At 38.2% G+C, this 18,266-nt stretch overlaps 1 protein-coding gene across 1 annotated transcript in view; it reads right to left on the bottom strand.

The window, feature by feature from the left end:
• Positions 1–3,998: 3,998 nt before the first annotated feature.
• The window catches only part of PHEX (phosphate regulating endopeptidase X-linked), a 239,938-nt gene continuing 225,670 nt past the window's right edge, over positions 3,999–18,266 (bottom strand). Inside the window, exons 16-22 of the mRNA XM_075850790.1 lie at positions 18,178–18,232; positions 13,189–13,256; positions 12,898–13,028; positions 9,322–9,387; positions 8,646–8,750; positions 8,116–8,192; positions 3,999–4,416 (exon numbers count right to left, since the gene is read on the bottom strand). Coding sequence (XP_075706905.1) covers positions 4,314–4,416; positions 8,116–8,192; positions 8,646–8,750; positions 9,322–9,387; positions 12,898–13,028; positions 13,189–13,256; positions 18,178–18,232 — 605 coding nt within the window. The 3' untranslated portion in view covers positions 3,999–4,313. The remainder of the gene's footprint in view (positions 4,417–8,115; positions 8,193–8,645; positions 8,751–9,321; positions 9,388–12,897; positions 13,029–13,188; positions 13,257–18,177; positions 18,233–18,266) is intronic.

Below are 18,266 nucleotides of genomic sequence, written 5' to 3'. Positions count from 1 at the left end.
ATGCTAGGAGCCCGGCTCCCTGCACTGAGTTCGGTCCGGTACTTGCGGCCGAAATACGTCCGTCAATTACGGACGTAATTAGTGTGTGTGCACATACCCTAAAGGTTATTTTACATGTAAAAATATGAAATGGAATGAGCATAATAGCAAAAACATTACAAGTAAAGAAATATATTTAAAATGTGTTGATGCCAAGTTTCCATTTAATCTGTCCAAAATGAATCCCAATAGTAGAAGAATTCCTCTTCCTGCTAGCTCTCTTTAAGGCTCCACAACATGGCGTAACCCACATGTCGCAGTAAATTTGCAATATTACCATGACTTAACTGTTTCCGTATGGGAAAAATATATATACAAAAATAGAGTGGTTTTGCCATGGTCTTCAAAAAAAAAATTTGACGAGGCATGGATTGATTTTTTACAACAGTCACAAGGTCGCTTGCAACTTCTTTTTTCCCCATATGGAAACTTTAAAATCAAGGTTATTTACTGCGACTTGCAGGCGATGCTGTGTTACCATAGAAATTATAGCCTTTAAGTAAACAAATTACCTAATTAACATTGCACCTATTTTCAGTAGTTATTCACATTATTTTATCGCATTCTATTATTAATTCAAGATTTCTTCCATCCCTGATATATGTCATGTGCCATGCTTTAATGGTGATAAGCACTGTGATGAAAAGGTCATTGGGACCTTGGGCTTAAAGGGACACTTTTTCCATCAATTATCTCAGCCTATTTAAAGAACCAACTGCTAGTGAATGTAAAATATGTCTTCAATTAAATTCATTAATTTTAATTTAATTATTTTAACGCATTAAACTTTGTCTACATATTGGAGACAGTCCTCAACAAAACTGCCAACCACCCTCTCTTTCTAGCAATAAAGGAATGCTCCAGAATTGAGTCATTAGAGGCTGGAACTTGACACAGTGACATCACAAGCCCTCCACACTTAGCCACACCCCTCACTTTAGTCTTTGTCAGCTGTTAACCCATTTCCTTCTGTGTCTAGTCTGAGGCAATGCATTAAATTCATTAATCCTTAACCTACGAGTGAATGATATCCAATTTCACTGTAAGGCTTCGTTCACATCTGCGCTAGGGCTTCATTCCAACGTTCCGTCTGAGCTTTCCATCGGACCAGAGCCCTGACAGACACAAACAGAAACCAGTGGTTTCTGTGTCCATAACCATTGATTTCAATGGTGACGGATCCGGTGCCAATGTGTAATGGATCTGCCAGACACAGCTTCTGTGTCGACGCCCGTGGTTAGTCAATCTGCACCTGCTCCTAAGTCTGATAGAGTGACTCCTTCTTCTACCACTCAGGCTGGGAGGCTGAGGAGTGGGAGAGCCTATCACAGCCTGGCCAGACGGAGCTAGCTCCCGCCCTCTGTCTATTTATACCTTCATTTCCTGCTCCTCCTTTGCCTGTGATTCTGCTTGTTTCCTGGCTCTGCTGCTGCTGCTTGTACTATTTGTCCTCTGCTTCATATTGACCCTGGCTTTACTGACTACTCTCCTGCTCTGCGTTTGGTACCTCGTACACTCCTGGTTTGACTCGGCTTGTTCACTACTCTTGTAGCTCACGGTGTTGCTGTGGGCATCTGCCCCATTTCCCTTAGCTTCTATGTACCCTTGTCTGTTTGTCTGTCGTGCACATAGTGAGAGTAGGGACCGTCGCCCAGTTGTACGCCGTCACCTAGGACGGGCCATTGCAAGTAGGCAGGGACTGAGTGGCGGGTAGATTAGGGCTCACCTGTCTGTCTCCCTACCCCGTCTTTACACAATGGTTTCTGTTTGTCTCCATTGTGCAAGGGTTCCGTTGTTTTGACGGAATCAATACCGTAGTCGACTGCGCTATTCATTCTGCCAAAATAATGGAACCCTTGCACAACGGAGACAAACGGAAATCATTGGCACCGGATCCGTCACCATTGAAATCAATATTGATGGAAATTGAAACCTATGGTTTCCGTTTGTGTCTTTCCGATGGAAAGCTCCGACGGAACGTTGGAACGGAGCCCTAGCGCAGATGTGAATGAAGCCTAAGCTGTACAGCAAAATGTTTTTGTTTTTTTAAACTGATTTGTAGTGTAGAGCCTTAAGTGGCCACTAGATTTCAGCACATGTTGAAACGCCACTGTATCCTTATTTCTTTTTATTTGGAGAAACATGATAAAGAGGGGTCTCTGAGCAGGTTTGGGATAACCCTTTTTTATGATTTTAAGGTTCTTGCATTAACTGTAATTTAACCCATCAAAGTCCAGGTGGAGAGTTGTGATATCTCTGCAGTGATTTCTTCCAATCTGTCAATCAATGCAATTGTGGTGAGATTATAAGAATAGATTTGGCACAAACTTTTCTGAACGCACAATCATCCAGACTGTAATATGGAACTACTTTAAAAAGATTTATCAGGGTTGAATATAAATCTTTTCCCATCACCCCAATCACTGTTTGCCCTGTTCTCCCCTTTAACATGATTATTATTTACTATCTTTCTGTGTATAAACACACATATTTTTTTAATTTTACCAAAGTGATCTCTATCATTGACCCTCTTGGTAAATATATTTAGATTTATCCCACAGATATTGCATTTAAGATGAAGTAACAAATGGCAATGGTTAAGGCATTTTTCAGACATATACAGTAAATATATTCTTGCTCATCTGCGCTAAACACATTGTGCTGCATATGGCAACCACTGGGTGGTGATGCATAAGTATGAGTAGAAACTAAACTGTATCTCTAAAAACGGGTAAATATGACTGACCTGAAAACTCTATGGAATCTTGCAATAAATCTAGCAATGTAAGCTAATGTAAGGAATTGTATCACCACAAGATTCTGGGGTTAAGAATATTTGTCTTTGCCTTCTAAAGTAAAAATTGGGAGAAGTAAATAACCCTGTATTTAGGTATCATATGTATCAACATTTTTATTAAATTATTCTGATTATAGTCAATCAATATATAAAGAATAAATTCCAGTAAACTATATTAAAACTCTATAAAAGAATTGTAATGATTATGGGTTGCAAAATGAAAATATGCAAAATAGAAAAAGTTTGTGGTACGAGAATATGGCCCAATTCTTAATTGTTGTGAGATAAATAAAAATACTGAAGTACCATATGACAAAAATACACCGGAACTAAAAAAGACAAGGGAAATATAGACCAGTTAATTATAAAATGTGTGTATACATTTTAATAGGGTGTATTTCTTTATTTCACATTTTAATATCTAAGCAACATGTAATATTTAATTGACCTGTGTTTTATTGTAAAAAAAATAATGCAATCTTCATAAAGCTTTTTATTTGTTTTGGCTTATTGGGGTTCATACAACTGAGCACTGAATGTACAATGTAACTTTTTAATATAGTATATGTAAAAAATGTTCCCCAAATACAAATCTTGGGGGCAACAGCTACAGGAGAACTGATAACTATTACTTATGTAGATAGACGTAGTAATGTTCATATGCAGCAGAGATGGAATTGTCATAATACTAAAAGGGAACATTTGCTTAGGACAATTCCATTTTGTTAGAAGAGTTCCCTAAAAACTAGATGTACCTAGTCTTTCTTACTCCTAGGACCCCCAGCAATCAGCTGTAATTTGCAGGAGAACCTGGCATCAGGTGTTCTACTCTCGTGCAGCGCCACCACAGGTCAAATGAAGCATTACATGGTGCCCATTGAAATTAATCCAAAGAGAGATCCAGAGAGAAAGATGCTCTTAGTAGCCGCTCTCTACTTGGGCTAAACGAGGGAGGTCCCAAATACTCTCATATAACTCAGAATGGGGCGAACTGGAGGCCTATATAAAGGCAGACTTAGGACATATTTAATAGTTGGAGCACATTGAGTGGTCAGTTATTTCCCCTCAATATGTAAAAGTATAGAACCTCTTTGAATTGGTCTTGTTATTTTCCAAGTTACTCTAAATTTACTAAATAAAAAAAGAACTTTTTGGAACAATCATTATAAACCTTTGATTTTTATTTACTGGCTTATAGCCAACTCTCACAAAGACCGTTCAGTAGATAGCTTGTTGTCCGTCCACCTCAGTGTTACAGTACACAAGGGCAGCATATACTTGGCTGTGCTATCTTAGATATGTCCATGAGCAATCCTAAAACATCATTGACATTTAATCACAATAATATATTTTCCAAATAGCTCTAAGACATTAAAGTGGATTATCCTCTTTGGTTCAAAAAAATGAAATACCATAAAACAATTTATACAGCAGTTCAAACAGCAGTCCTCGTATTACATAAAATGAGTTTTCATTTCTACCAAACTCGGCATGAATTATTTCCACGATTCATTAAGGAGTTCTCTGGACAATTGAAAGCTTTACGAAATTCTTCAAAATTACTCATTGCACCAATTACTCTGTGGGGGGAAAAAAATGAAATATTTAAAGTAATTTATTGTTTCTGTGCACGGTTATCTACATTTATTTTACCTGCACAGTACAAATAACTTAATATCCATAATTCATGTAGTATTTGAGGCAGATGTTAAAACTATTAAAAGCACCGCATTCCTAAGTGCAGAGACTATATATTACCTTTTTTTTAGAAAGCCTATATTCTGTGAATGTGCTGCAGACTATAAGCTGTAAAACAGCCTGTACCTGCTGACGGATTCACATAAAAAAGGGAAGGCTTGTTACTATTGTTGTAGCACTAAAGCTCCTGCAGTATACTCAAGTCTGCAAATTTCACACCATTATGTGTGACCATGCCATATAGCCATGGTAACCCTAGTAACTAGTGGAAACTGGTGACCCCCTTATATATTAAGGAAGAAAGTCAGAGGTCCAGCCCACGATATGATATGAAAAAATACAAAACTGTTTATTTAATCAAAATTAAATCAAGAAACGCGTAGGCGTTCTCTCCCTGGGATTTTTTAATTTCTTGTTTTAATTTTGACTTTTTGTATTTTTTTCATATCATATCGTGTGCTGGACCTCTAACTTTTTTCCTTGGATTTCCACCTACTCCCGACGTAGCTCTCTTCTGGTGCACCGATCAATCATGGAATGTGGCGTCCTAACTTCAAATGAGTGGTGAGCGGACCAATTTTTCTTGTACATTTTCTACTTAATATATTAAGGATCGAGACAATGTTGGCCTTCAAGTACAAGAGTATTTTGCTTGTTGTTGCCTCCTCAAATTCCCTTAGTCGTAACTTGCTTCATTTTGAAGAAGTCCTCCAGAAGAAACACAACTTTCTATCAACATGCCCCCCCCCCCCACCCAACTGTCTTTCCATCTCTGGACTTCATTTATGTGTATTGTACTCACATCCCCCTAATCCAGCCTTCGGTCTGATTTTGATCAGACACCATCCTAAATTTTAGATTTCACCCTGCTTTCTCTTCCTCTGTTCTTTGCTATCCATCCCATGATTAATGGCATAGCATAGAAGCTAGAACCAGTACCATCCTTGGCTGCTGGGAGGACAGTGTGATTATCGTTCCCTTAATATTCTCCTAAAAAGGATAATAGATTATAAGCATAGAGCCAGGGATCCTGAACTGTAATATTTTTCATTATAATTGCGTGACAGGATTCTGTCTAATCATCAGCAGTAGCTATGATGGAAATTAGTATCCTCTCCTCCCCTGTAAAGTCTATTTGGAACAGTCCATGCAATTTTGTGATACAGGAAGTTCTGGTGCCTGTATGAGTGAGACAGGCTTATCTCCATTGACTCAAGAAATGCAATGGCCCCAGTGTGATTCCCAGTGATAGAACAGGTAACAGACTGACACATGGAATTACTTAATGAAACACATAGCAAACTTTTGTTTTGGTTAGAGTTTGTTTTTAAGGCTGCGTGGCTAATCAAGGCCTTTGGATTTTCATGATAGTGGAATGCATTTTGCCATTGCTTTTTCATTATTTATTTTTTTTATACCGTCCAGCGTTAACATTACATATGCAATAACTTTGTAGTATGTATTGATTATATGTATTGGGATAACAAATATGTATATGTTTTTAACAGTTTCTTTTTACATTTATTAAATGAAAATGATTTGTGTTTTTTGTGATGCTAGTCTGCTTCTGCAGGGGAGTGATGACTAATTACAGCCACACTCTCCTTGGTGATCGCACAGAGCTGTTATACCCATGCGATGGTGATGAGGTACATGTATGACATTGTGCAGGATTTATCTCCCCCAAAGATGTACATGTAGCTCATATTTTGTCAACGGGTTAAAAGGATAAGCCATGGCCTTTTCCCCCTAAATTAGCCAATACAAAGAGCCACCACGAAGAGCACCTCTTGACCTTGGGATGTAGGTATGATTATGTATTACATCATTTTGGGGGAAAAGGTAGGCACAAGCATCTCTCTTCCCATATAAAAGCTGATTTGGAAGGGTTACAGCAGCAGGGCTGAATTCTTAAAGGTTGTCACTAAACAACCTCTTTAACAACCTAGAGACATCCCTAGGGGAATTTAAAAAAAGAAAATAAATGTTTCATAAAATTTTTATAAATATATTCCTTTTCCTTTCTTTTGCAAACAATAATATAAACGGGAAAAAGAGTAAATTGGTATCGCTGTGTCTGCAGAATCTGTACTATTAAAATATCACGTTATTTATCCTGCCAGGTAAAAAAAATATCACTATGCCAGAAATACCTGTTTTTTTTTATCACTATGCTTCCCCAAAAAATGGAAAAAATAGTGATCAAAAAGTCCAAAAAGGTACCAATAAAAAGTACAGCTTGTCCCGCAAAAAAAATAAGTCTCCCCACCACACCATCGACAGAAAAATAAGTTAGGGGTCTCAGATAAAGATGAGCCAATTTCTCAAAATTAGTTTCAGGGCTGATTCTATCGAATCGGCTGTGTAATTAGATTAGCAGCAAATTTGCAGCAACTCACAAGTTCTCCGACTGCCCTGTCTGACTCTCTGATGTCTTCTAGGACTTGTATCTAAGTTCGATACCAGCCTAAAAGACATCAGAGTCAAACAGGGCTATCAGGGGACTTGCAGTTCTACCCCTAAAATAAAAAAAAATAACATGCTCCACTTTCCTGGTCTCACATAGCGACGCGTCCCTGCCGGCTTCCTGAGATGATGTTGTTTTATCCCATGTGACTACTGCTGCGACACAACACTGGCGGCCATGAGCTCTAAAAGTTTTAGATTTTGTTGAATCCGAAAGTTTTGGGAAATTCAGACCAAATTCGATTAATTTAGAATCAATTCGCTCATTTCTAGTCTCAGAATATGGAGACACAGAACAAATTGTTTTAATTCCACCCCACAGAATATTTTTTTTAAAGTTTCTCAGTACATTATATAATATATTTAAAGATAAAACTTGTCCCGCAAAATAAAAGCCCTCATGCGTCTATGTCAACGGAGAAATAAAAAAGAAATGGATCTTGTAATGACGATGCAGAAACTAAAATTAAAAAGCGAAAATTGGCTGTGTCTCCAAAGGGTTAAGGAAACTTTCAGTATAGTAAGTGTAATCTCTTACCTGAGTTCAGTGTCCAGTCTTTTGCTGGTGATTGACTTGAATTTATATATATTTCTTTGTTATAATCAGTAATATAACAACATTACTTATGAATGTATAATATTTAAGGCGTACTGGTACTCTTTTTCCCCCCACATAATTCAGTATACATGTGAATACATGTATCTCTTACTGTAATATATAACTCATGAGAAAGTGGCGTCTTCCTCTTTATTTTTAGCAACCTGTAGTACACATTTTACTGCCTACATGTACTGTAAATGTTCACAAACCTCCTCAATCACCAAAACAATCCTTCTGTAGTAATACAGTAAATATTAGAGAGGGAGGAAAGGAGAGGTGCAGCTACACTTTCTCTCTCTTTGTATCCGTAAAATTGATATATTTTTTTTTTTTTTCTAGGAATGCCCTAGGATTTCATCAGAATTTGGTGCATCTGTAAAAATTCTAATTCGTATTTGAAGATATTAAGGTTACCTAATCCTCAGTAGTCTCTATCATAATTATGACATGTGTAAGATATTGCCATAGAGTAATAAATAGAACTTCAAATATAGTACACAGATCTGGGACTCACCGGAATTGAGGTGGACTATGTACTTGATTCATGATTCCTTCTCTTGCAGCTTCAGGGCGAAACGTATTGCACCTCACCTTAAGAAATTAAATAGAGAAGATACATTTAGGAGCATTCTAATTGTGTTAATATAGATTTTTGCACAGTATGATCTGAAACATGAAAATGTCATGATAAACTCAAATTCACAAAAGACAAGGGACTGCAAAAAAGTAATATTCCCCAAAACCAGACATGACTGTAGTTAAGAACTTAAGTTAGATCACCTAAGGGTTCCATGGAGATCTTAGTTCAATTCAATAGAAACACATGGGTTGATGGGGTTGCAGCCATAATAAAATAATCCTAAAAGGTGGCCATATTATGCCTGTCTGAAATTGGTCTAATTTAGAAAGAATTCACTAAAGTACCCGCAGAGCATTGATAAGTAAAAATTTACCCAAATGTGAAAATACCACTGAATTGGCAAAAATGGATAGTAGCTAAAGTGGAATATTAGCAATATCATGTGCCATTGTTCTATGACTTACATGGGCGTAGCTTATGAAGAACAGTTGGTTGTGGTTAAGATCTATGCCGGGAAGAAGCAATTCCTCTTTTCCACTTCTTTCTTCTTGAATCCATTTTCTATAGGCCTAACATATAGAAAAATAACACATTTTGTTTTTGTCTTGTACAGTACATGTCACTGATTTAGAAGAGCAATTGAATTGTTTGGGTTTGATGGAAAGTATATTTTATTACTCTCAAATGTAAAAAAAAATGTAATTAATACGTTTTTCAATATTTGTATATATTTTTTATTGAATTTACATTGATTAAAACATAATGATAAGACATTCCTAACTGTAAAAATCACAATTACAGGCAATAACAGCTAGTGATGCATGTCACTGTGCTGTACTAGAGAAGATGCTAACATCACTCAATACTCTGCAACTATTGGCTGAAGCTGCATCTCACAGACTTCCTGTTCTGCTGTCCCCTGCATGTTCTCCACATGTAAAACTGGTAATAATGAGACCTCTCAATCCCCTTTTAGCTGCTACTTCCTGCATTTGGTCCAGTACACAGGGGAAAGTAGTTGAAAGGAAGGAGAAAGGTGGTTGCATTTTTAATATTAGTAAGTCACATACTTTAAATTAAGAGATTGATTTTTCAACTTAACGTTGTCATTTTTTTTTTGTATAATATACAGTTTCTTACCCTAAAAGCTTCTCTCATTCCCCCATTGTCTGCAATGTTTTCTGCCAAAGTCTTTGTTCCTTTTACCTAAAATATTAATATTATAGGATCACACAAACATATTAATAGTATATGATCACACAAACATGATAGAGCAGCATGAAACAAAAGATGAATAAATATCACATAAAATACATGTAAAGTATCTTTCTGTATTACCATTTTACTTAAATGGGCTATTGATATTCAAAGTGGCAAGTCTATACCTTGGACCTAGGTATACATTGCCGTTTTAAGTAAATCCAGATCAATCTGGAACTCTGGATTAATTCTGATGAGCATAGAGCTGCATCTGGGATTTAATTTTGGACTTATAAGTATCTTTCAAATTGGTTACTATCCTTATAAATCTATCAACATAAGAATAGCTTCACATGGCAATACTTTCTGTTCCTGTGCTTTGCCATCTTAGTGGACTACAGATATTGGGCTTTAGAGCAACCAATGAGAATCCATGTTTTCTAGCACAGGTAGAAAATTCTAAAAGTGTTCTTATTATTTGCCTTCAAACATTTTCCTGAATATTTCAGACTGCAAGACGCCTTAGACTATAGAGCACTCCCAAATTTAGACAACATAAAATAAAAAATAAAATACTTCATACTGATTAAAATTTTCCTGGTAGTGTAAGTTAGTAAAAGGGTTCGTGGCCCTAGTTCACTTGTTCTATAGTAGAAGGGGGATAAATATTTTGTTCCCTTGTGATCTATGCTAAAATAAGGGTTTAATACCTGGTGGTCTAGTGTTTACTCACCTCCCCAGACTCCAGCCATGTGTCCCGTGGTGTCCTGTCTAACAGGGCTGAGGGTGTGTGACTTGTTTGGTTTAACAGGGTGCATCACACATCCCGAGACAGGGGGCGCTGTTATTTTAAATAGGAAACCTGCACTGCAACTCCAGACAGCATAATTGCCCATACTTCCCCATAAATGGCAGCTGTTTTACGGCACCATATCTTTTCTAGACTTGAAGCATAGTACTGCAGTACATGCAACAGAAGCTGTCAGCAGCTCTAACCCATGGCTCTCATAGCTCCTGTACTTCGTAACATGTAAGAGGAAACTGCCTCCTCTCTCTAGTTACTGTGCTGCAAGTCTAGCGGGGATATGGTATTGACAAGTGGGTAAGACAGCTGCCTTTTATTTAGATGTGGGGTGATACTGGAGGGGGGGCTGATACTGGGGGGAGTTAATACTTGCGGTGAGATAATACTGCGGAAGAGAGATTATTTTATAGGGTGAATAATACTGTGGGGGTAATACAGGGGGAGACAGATGATACTGGGGTGAGGAAAGAAAATTATACTTAGGAAGAGATAATACTGGGGGGGGGTCAGATTATACTGGAAGAGGGGAGAGTTTATATTTTGAAGGGGAGAGAGGATACTGGGGGATATTACTGAGGGAAGGGGAGAGATGATATTGGCTTGGAGAGTAGAGGCAGGAGTGTTGATATCTGGGAGAGGAGGGAGAAGTGATACCTGGGAAAGAGGAGTTAGATTATACCTGTGGACAGGAGTGAGATGATACCTATGAGGGGGATATTATATCTGGGTAGGAGTAGAGACCTTGGGAGAGCGGTACCTAGGGGGTAACACCTAAGGGGGATTAAACCTGGGGGAGGGACGGTAGATGATACGTGAGACAGACGTAGTATCGTGGAAATATTGAGTGGTACCTCTTGGAGATGAGAGATGATACCTGGATGGCAGGGGAAGAGATGATCTTGGGTGAGTTAGAGAAGAAGAAACAATTTGGTGGGGGGATATTATCGTTAGATGATATAGTACTGAGGAGGGGGAAGAAAGGTTCCTTAGATGATCCTGGGGGGAGAGACTATCTTCATTTGGTAGGTTAGCAAGCAAGAAGGGGACAGAGGGAATATAGTACAACTGCCAGCTCAGACTATACATGGATTGCTTGTAGTCTGTTACCATGGAGACGTATAGGTCTTTATATAAGCAGTATATTTAAAAAAAGCTATAGAAAATCAGAAACTATTTTCAAAGTTGCTTAAGGGGGACGCTTATATAATCTTACACAAGGGGAGCATCTAACCATTTAACCCTCTGTCTGACAAAGTGCAGCTATGAGCAGCCTCTCAGTTCTCTCAATGATCGGGTACAGCCCTTTATGAGGGCTCTGTCCGATTATTCAGGAAGCAGTCACGGGGTCATGCACTGCCGGGGTCCCCTTGACTGAGGACTATAACATGCACACACTTTTTTAGAAAGATTTTTTTCTTGCTAAAGAGTGTGTCTTAAAGTCACATTACATAATTCACACTACATAATCATAAATAACCCCTAGATTAACATTCACTAAGCTCTCACTCAGTGGGAGTATACGTTTATTCTGTGCTGGGCTCCATGCTGTCACATTTTATCACTTATTCACAGAGTCCTCTTAAAAGTGCCTGTCTATATATATATATATATATATATATATATATAAATATATATATAAGAAATCCCACAGAACTCCAATATAGTAAGAAAAGGTGGTTTATTCAGTCAGCACAAGCTGCAACGTTTCCGTCCATCTAGGACCTTTTTCAAGCATTGCGTTGGTATTTCCCCTGCTTTTTTTCTCCTTTCTACACATTAACTGCGGTGGTTCCTCACGCCCACCAAATTGGGGATACCTGCAGCCGACGTTATTATTTAACCCTGCCTACAACAGTGTTGTAACCTATATTTGTACAACTCTAAGGCTGAATGCACACGTTGCGTATTACGTGCGGTTGCAGTGTAATACAGTACCAGTAAAGTCTATGAGATTTTGCTTGCGAATTCTATCAATGTAGTTCAAAAGAAATACGTAGCAAAACCCGCAACATGAAAACGCAGTTATTTACACAGCAAAACGTAAAAATCGCACCGAAAAACGCATATAAATACGCACCTTCAGGGTGTCCTGCAGCAAAATACGCTACGTGTGCATGTAGCCTAAAAGGTGAGCGGTGTTACTTCCATTATTCACTCATCCATCATTTATTGGTGGCACCTTGTGTAATTTTTTTCTTTTAGATTCATAGATTAACATTTAGTCCTTGGAAAGACTGAACTGGACAAGCCTCACTGACTACACAACCGAAAAGAGGGTTTATGATTGATACACCTGAACAATTTAGTCTTCTAGGTATCTCACTAGCTCAGAATACAGTAGACTTATAGTTATGAATCGGCTGTAATCATGAGCCAATGCTCCCCCCATCTCCTTAATAATGATTGACAGCCACCAATGTGTACAGGCATTTTCAACAGTGGCCATCAATCCTTGTTAAAGCGGGCTGAAAATATCAGGGAGTGGTGGGTGGATCGCCATGCTCAGGAATATGATGAACTAATGTATATGAATAATACATTTTTTGCAGTGTTTGGTGTAATAACTTATCGGACTTGTCATTATAATATGCTGCCCTTAAATAAGGAAGCGTATTTTATTGAGAGATCTGTTTTTACTTTCTGTTTAACATTGCTTCACAGAAAATTACTGTATCATTCAAACTATCAAAGAGCTTTGCTGTGACACTTACATGCATTCCAGCTAGCTTCCAGTAATAGTCATTGTATTGGTCCACAACACATTTTGTTCTCTCTTTGAATTTTTCCTCTGATTCTGTAGTCCACCATGGATGCAAATTTCCATCTTTGTCATACTTTCGGCCTATATAACACAAATACATTATTCTTGATCAACTGGTATATTATTTGAAATATTGCATGTATTGTTCTTTGAGATGGAACATTGCTGTGGTTGGGAACTGGATACGAAAAAAGTAAATGCTTTTTATTTACATAGACAGAAAATAAAAAAATATATTCACCATTACTGTCAAATCCATGCGTGAACTCGTGGCCAACAATGACTCCTATTGCTCCATAGCTGAGGGATCTGTCAAAAAACACGCAAATGCTTCTAAATATCAAAAAAATCTGCCAAATCCCCTATTACATAAAGAGTTCTGATGTTCACCTCATCATTTATTTTCTTATCAGGAACCAGCTAGGATTCAGAATTTAATTATTCATTTTCACAATGTTGCCTGGGAATATCACAGATCAAAGATGAAATGGGATCATCGGGCTGCCAGTTCTAATCATTTCCCCTGGGAAAGTTGGCAAATGTTTGACACTGATGCATGCAAATTCCATTTTCATTATATTTTCAAGTTGGCGGCCAGTTTCATCTTACCTCCAGTGCAAACAGAAAACTTCAGAAATCTGTTTCATATCCATCCATGTTGATAATTATTATTCATTATACGGTACATGAAATCACCATGTTAAGTGTAAATGCAGAATGTCTCCTAGAACATAATTACAGCATTACAGTTTCATGTAGTTCAGCAGCTCTGCTGTTTCCTTACTCTCGGGTCACCTCGTAGCTCAGTGGCAGGGGACCAGTGACAGCGGTAGAAGGTAGGACAGTGGTCATAGGGCACTGGTTTATAGATAAGTGCGGGTCCCAGAGGTGGTACCCGCATCTATCGGACATTTATGGCATGTCATGTGGATATACCATAAACATCTCTGGGATGGGTATATCCCTTTAAGTTGTGACCTCCATTAGTTAGATTGAGCAGTAAGTGGCTTTTAAATTCTCTATTGATCTGGAAGACCCAACACATCTGTGTATTACACATATAGCCCATTGATTTCAATAGGTACCATAACAAGCTTAATTTCTCCTGTGGTGGCACTGCAAGGGAAATGATCACTCGCTGGCTGCCAGGTTCCCTTACAAACTGAAATTGAAGTGGGGAAACTAAGGAACGCACATCCACAATATTAATCAGTAAACATGAACATGAGGTTCTTTGTTAACATTTTGATCAAATTGTATAAGACCACTTGCCACATCACGGGGACCTCCTTTAAGTGGGTCCCTACTTTATTGGTTGAAGCACCGCACGGCGGCACCCGCCACCACAATACTGCAACCCCCGAGGGAGTAAGCCAGAGGCCCAGAAGCACCCCTGCTGCCAGGCCAAGCCAACCTTGACTCTGGGCCACGTCCCCTACAAGTGGGAACAAAAGGCACATAAAAAAGCATCAAAATTGCTTTATGTGAATAAGGCCTTGGTCAGTTTTTTTGGGGTCTTTTATGACCCAACGACCGTGTCCCAACCCAGCATCCCAGGGACCACTTGGCATGTGATCATCAGAATGTATACAGAATGCTGCACTACCATATACTGTATATTATACAGAGCACATGAGAATATTGTGAAATGCCAGATATGCTCCCTACTTAATGCACACTATTTCTCATTAGGCTGCTAACTCTTTCATGTACCTGCCACTAAAGATTTGTAAGTGAGACAGAATCCTTTAAGAGTCCAGAACTAGTTAACATCAATTTTTTGTTGTATTGTGTTTTACCTATGTGTTTTGCCTATTGACAATGTGTGTACTTTAACATTCATTACCACATATTAGATTTCATTAGAAACAATTCGAGGGGCATTCTAGTTTTGAAGTGTTTCTTGAAAGGGGTATTCCCATCTAATAAAGTGATGGCATATCACTAGGATATGCCATCAATTTATGATCAGTGGGGAACCGACATCTGGGACCACCACCAATCTTGAGAATGAAGGTGCTGCTACGCTGCGTCCCCTTGACTGTATTTCCCTGCACATTGGTGCCCCGGCCACCAGCTGTGCAGAGAACCTATTCCATGGCCTGGAGCACCACCCTGCAGGGAAATCCTAGAATGACACGCAGCGCTAAATCAGCGCTGTGGCCCCTTCATTCTCAGGATTGGTGGTACCACAGGTTGGACCTCCACTGATCATAAAGTGATGGCATTCCCTAAGAATATGTCATCACTTTATAAGATGGGAAGAATCCCTTAAGAAAAATAAATGCCCGCAAATTGCAGTGAAAACCATTTAACCAAATGTGTCTTTTTTTTCTTAGTGAGATAAATGTTTTTGTTATTAACTGCCACAAGACATTCACAATGTGAATATAGTTCTAGCTTTAACAATTTTTAAAACTATTATCACCAACCACAAATTACCATTTTACAGGCCTTACAGAAAGCAGTATAATTATAAAAAAAAAAATAGTGTTTTTGCTTACTATGAAATAAACGCTCCAGCTAAGTATAAAAAGGAAATACAAATTACGGGTGCATTATATAGTGGAGTAAGCACTGACATTTGACCTTCTTAGAACTGTCAAATACATCAATATAAGCTTTAATGGTATTTTCTGTTAAGAGTTTATAACACTCACTTTGACCTGAGTGGTTTAAAGCAAGAGGTTATTACTGTCAGTTTTTCATAAGGTCACAAATAAAGAGAGCAACAATCATTTCAGGTGCTCAGAGAAAGCTTTGTGCTTAATTGGGGAGCTAGAAAATTGAGAAACTGGCCGGCTGCCATCATTAAGGCTTTTATATCAAAAGTGTTGTCTTCGATAAATGCTAAAATAAGGCATATTGAAGTCCTGCTCTCTATTATCAGAGACGTGAGGCAAAGCTGCACATATTTCCTGTAACTGTTCAGAAAAAAATAAACCATACATTTCGTCAGGCCTAGCATAACAAGGTTATTAGCGCACTGCGTAATTCCAGTCTCCTTTAGCTTGAACCCCTGTAAACAGTGACTAATAACCAGCCTTTGTTTTTGTCTTTTGACTCATCTCTTTTCATTGTGTGCTTTTACCTTTGGTGAACCTATTGTTCAAGTATATATGGGAGGACGGCTTAAAGAGAAAATTTTTAGGTCCAAAAATTCTGGACTTATAAATTTCATAACATCATTATTGGGGTCAATGGTCTGTGTTTCAATACAGAGATGAAAATTCTCTGCTTCTCTTGAAATAGCCATTGAGTTAAATGATAAAATTCTGACTGAAAGTAGCCACCACTAGGGGGAGCTAAGGATCTTATTGTATATGGAATTATTATTGTGTTTAATGGGAGCTGTATAAATATGTATGCAGAAGGATCCCACTAGTGATTCTGAAAGGAGACAAAATTTTATCATTTAATTCTATGGCTATATAAAGAGAAACAGGACATTTGGAGCTCTGTAATCAATAAAACCGGGATCAAACACCTAGATGAAGTATCTCCCTATGGTGTCTTCTCCACTGTCCTCCACATCATCCGACAAAATGCAAGTGTGTAAATTCCCAGTCTCCAGTGAAGATCAAGTGGTGCCATCGGCTATTGCCCATACCTATTGAAATAGTGCCTACTACGCACAACGCTTGTAGATATTTTATATTAGGGAATCCTAAAGACTTCTTAATCAATAATACAAAAGGGATCTTTAATTTCTACCAGTTCCCCATTAAATAGCAATTCCCTTTTTCCCTTGTTGCCTTGCTGTGACATACTCCTGCCACTAATGGAAGAAAAATGGATAATATGTGGGTGGTTAAGGAAAGGAAAATGGGAATATCATTGCTGACAATCAGGCTGGGTGAAAAACAAACTCATAGTAAGCGAACACAACTCATTTCAGGACAGATCCAGTCCTCACAGCCATGTTTCTCAATCCCACGCTCGCAGCCGACATAGCAGTGAAGACTGGATCTGTCCAAAAATACATTGTGGTTGTTTAATATTAATAAAAGATTTGTTAGTAAGAAAGGAGGCTTGCATCTTGACCATACTGTACTTCCTAAATTCCTATGGCAGTGCTGAAATTCCTATTATTTTTTCTTCTACTATTATTCATACTGGCTTCCATTCGGATACACCAGACAAGGGACTAGCTGTAGCCTCAATATCTTTTCCACGCGCTTTCTCAGTGTAGTACAGTAATTGCTTAAATATATTGCAGCAATGTGGAGGCATCCTTAGGAACTACTTTAAATAATCTTACATATTAAAATAACAATAATCCTCAATGACTATCCTATGAAAATTTACATAACCATTATTGGACATTTGAAAAAGTAGAGTCTTATAGATGACCTCGGTAGACAAGTGTATACGTAAAGGGGAACCAGAAATGATCCTGATGTACACCCCAAAGTATTGAGTTACCAAACCTTGCTTAATTTAACCATCTACATTTGTGGCCAAACAAAATAATAATGGCGTCAGTTCAAGCAACCGAGCATAAAGATTAGGATAAGTGTGGTCAGACGGGTCTGAAAGTCTGAAATTCTACACAACTTTTTATCATTTTTATTTGTATCAAGGTATTCTTCTCAATCATTTAGATCATCCTTTAACTCTTAATAAACATATACATTCTTGGCACACTGACACTTATAATGGGTCTGCAATTACTATTTGTTATGTAGCCTTGGCCATGATTTTATTACATTATCAAATGGAAAATTCCATTCTGCAACCAGTAGTGAGGTGATGCTGACAACTAAAGCCAGTCATGTACCCTTATCCTTACAAACGATACATTTTTAGAGGACCAACCCCCATTTTTTTCTTACTTTTTTATCGATATATGTTAGCACTAACATACATTGCACCAGTCCAAACGCGGCAGTGTGCTATTTCAATTAGCTTTTCTTAGGGAAATCTAGCATCATAGGTATCTATGACACTCGGAGTCCATGCCTCCCCGAGGAACCACTATCCCGTACTGAAAACATGATTACAGTACGGGACAGTTTTCCCACAGCAAGGCATTGACACCTAGCGTCATAGATAACTATAATGCTAGGAGCCCGGCTCCCTGCAGTGTGTTTGGTCCGGAAAATGTGGCCGAAATACGGACCGTATATCATGGACCAAACACGCTTGTGTGAATCCGGCCTTAGAGTTATGGTCTTCAACATTATTCAATACTATCATCACTTCCACTATTCTGAATGTGTTTACGTACCGTGGATATTCTGTTCCCCAAAAGAAAGGTTTTTGAAGCTCTCCAGCTGGGAATCCTAAAGTTCACATAAACAGAGAATAAATTTAAAA

Source organism: Rhinoderma darwinii, chromosome 2, assembly GCF_050947455.1.
Source record: "Rhinoderma darwinii isolate aRhiDar2 chromosome 2, aRhiDar2.hap1, whole genome shotgun sequence".
Lineage (NCBI taxonomy): Eukaryota > Metazoa > Chordata > Amphibia > Anura > Rhinodermatidae > Rhinoderma > Rhinoderma darwinii.
This window is presented reverse-complemented; position numbering and strand designations above follow the sequence as displayed.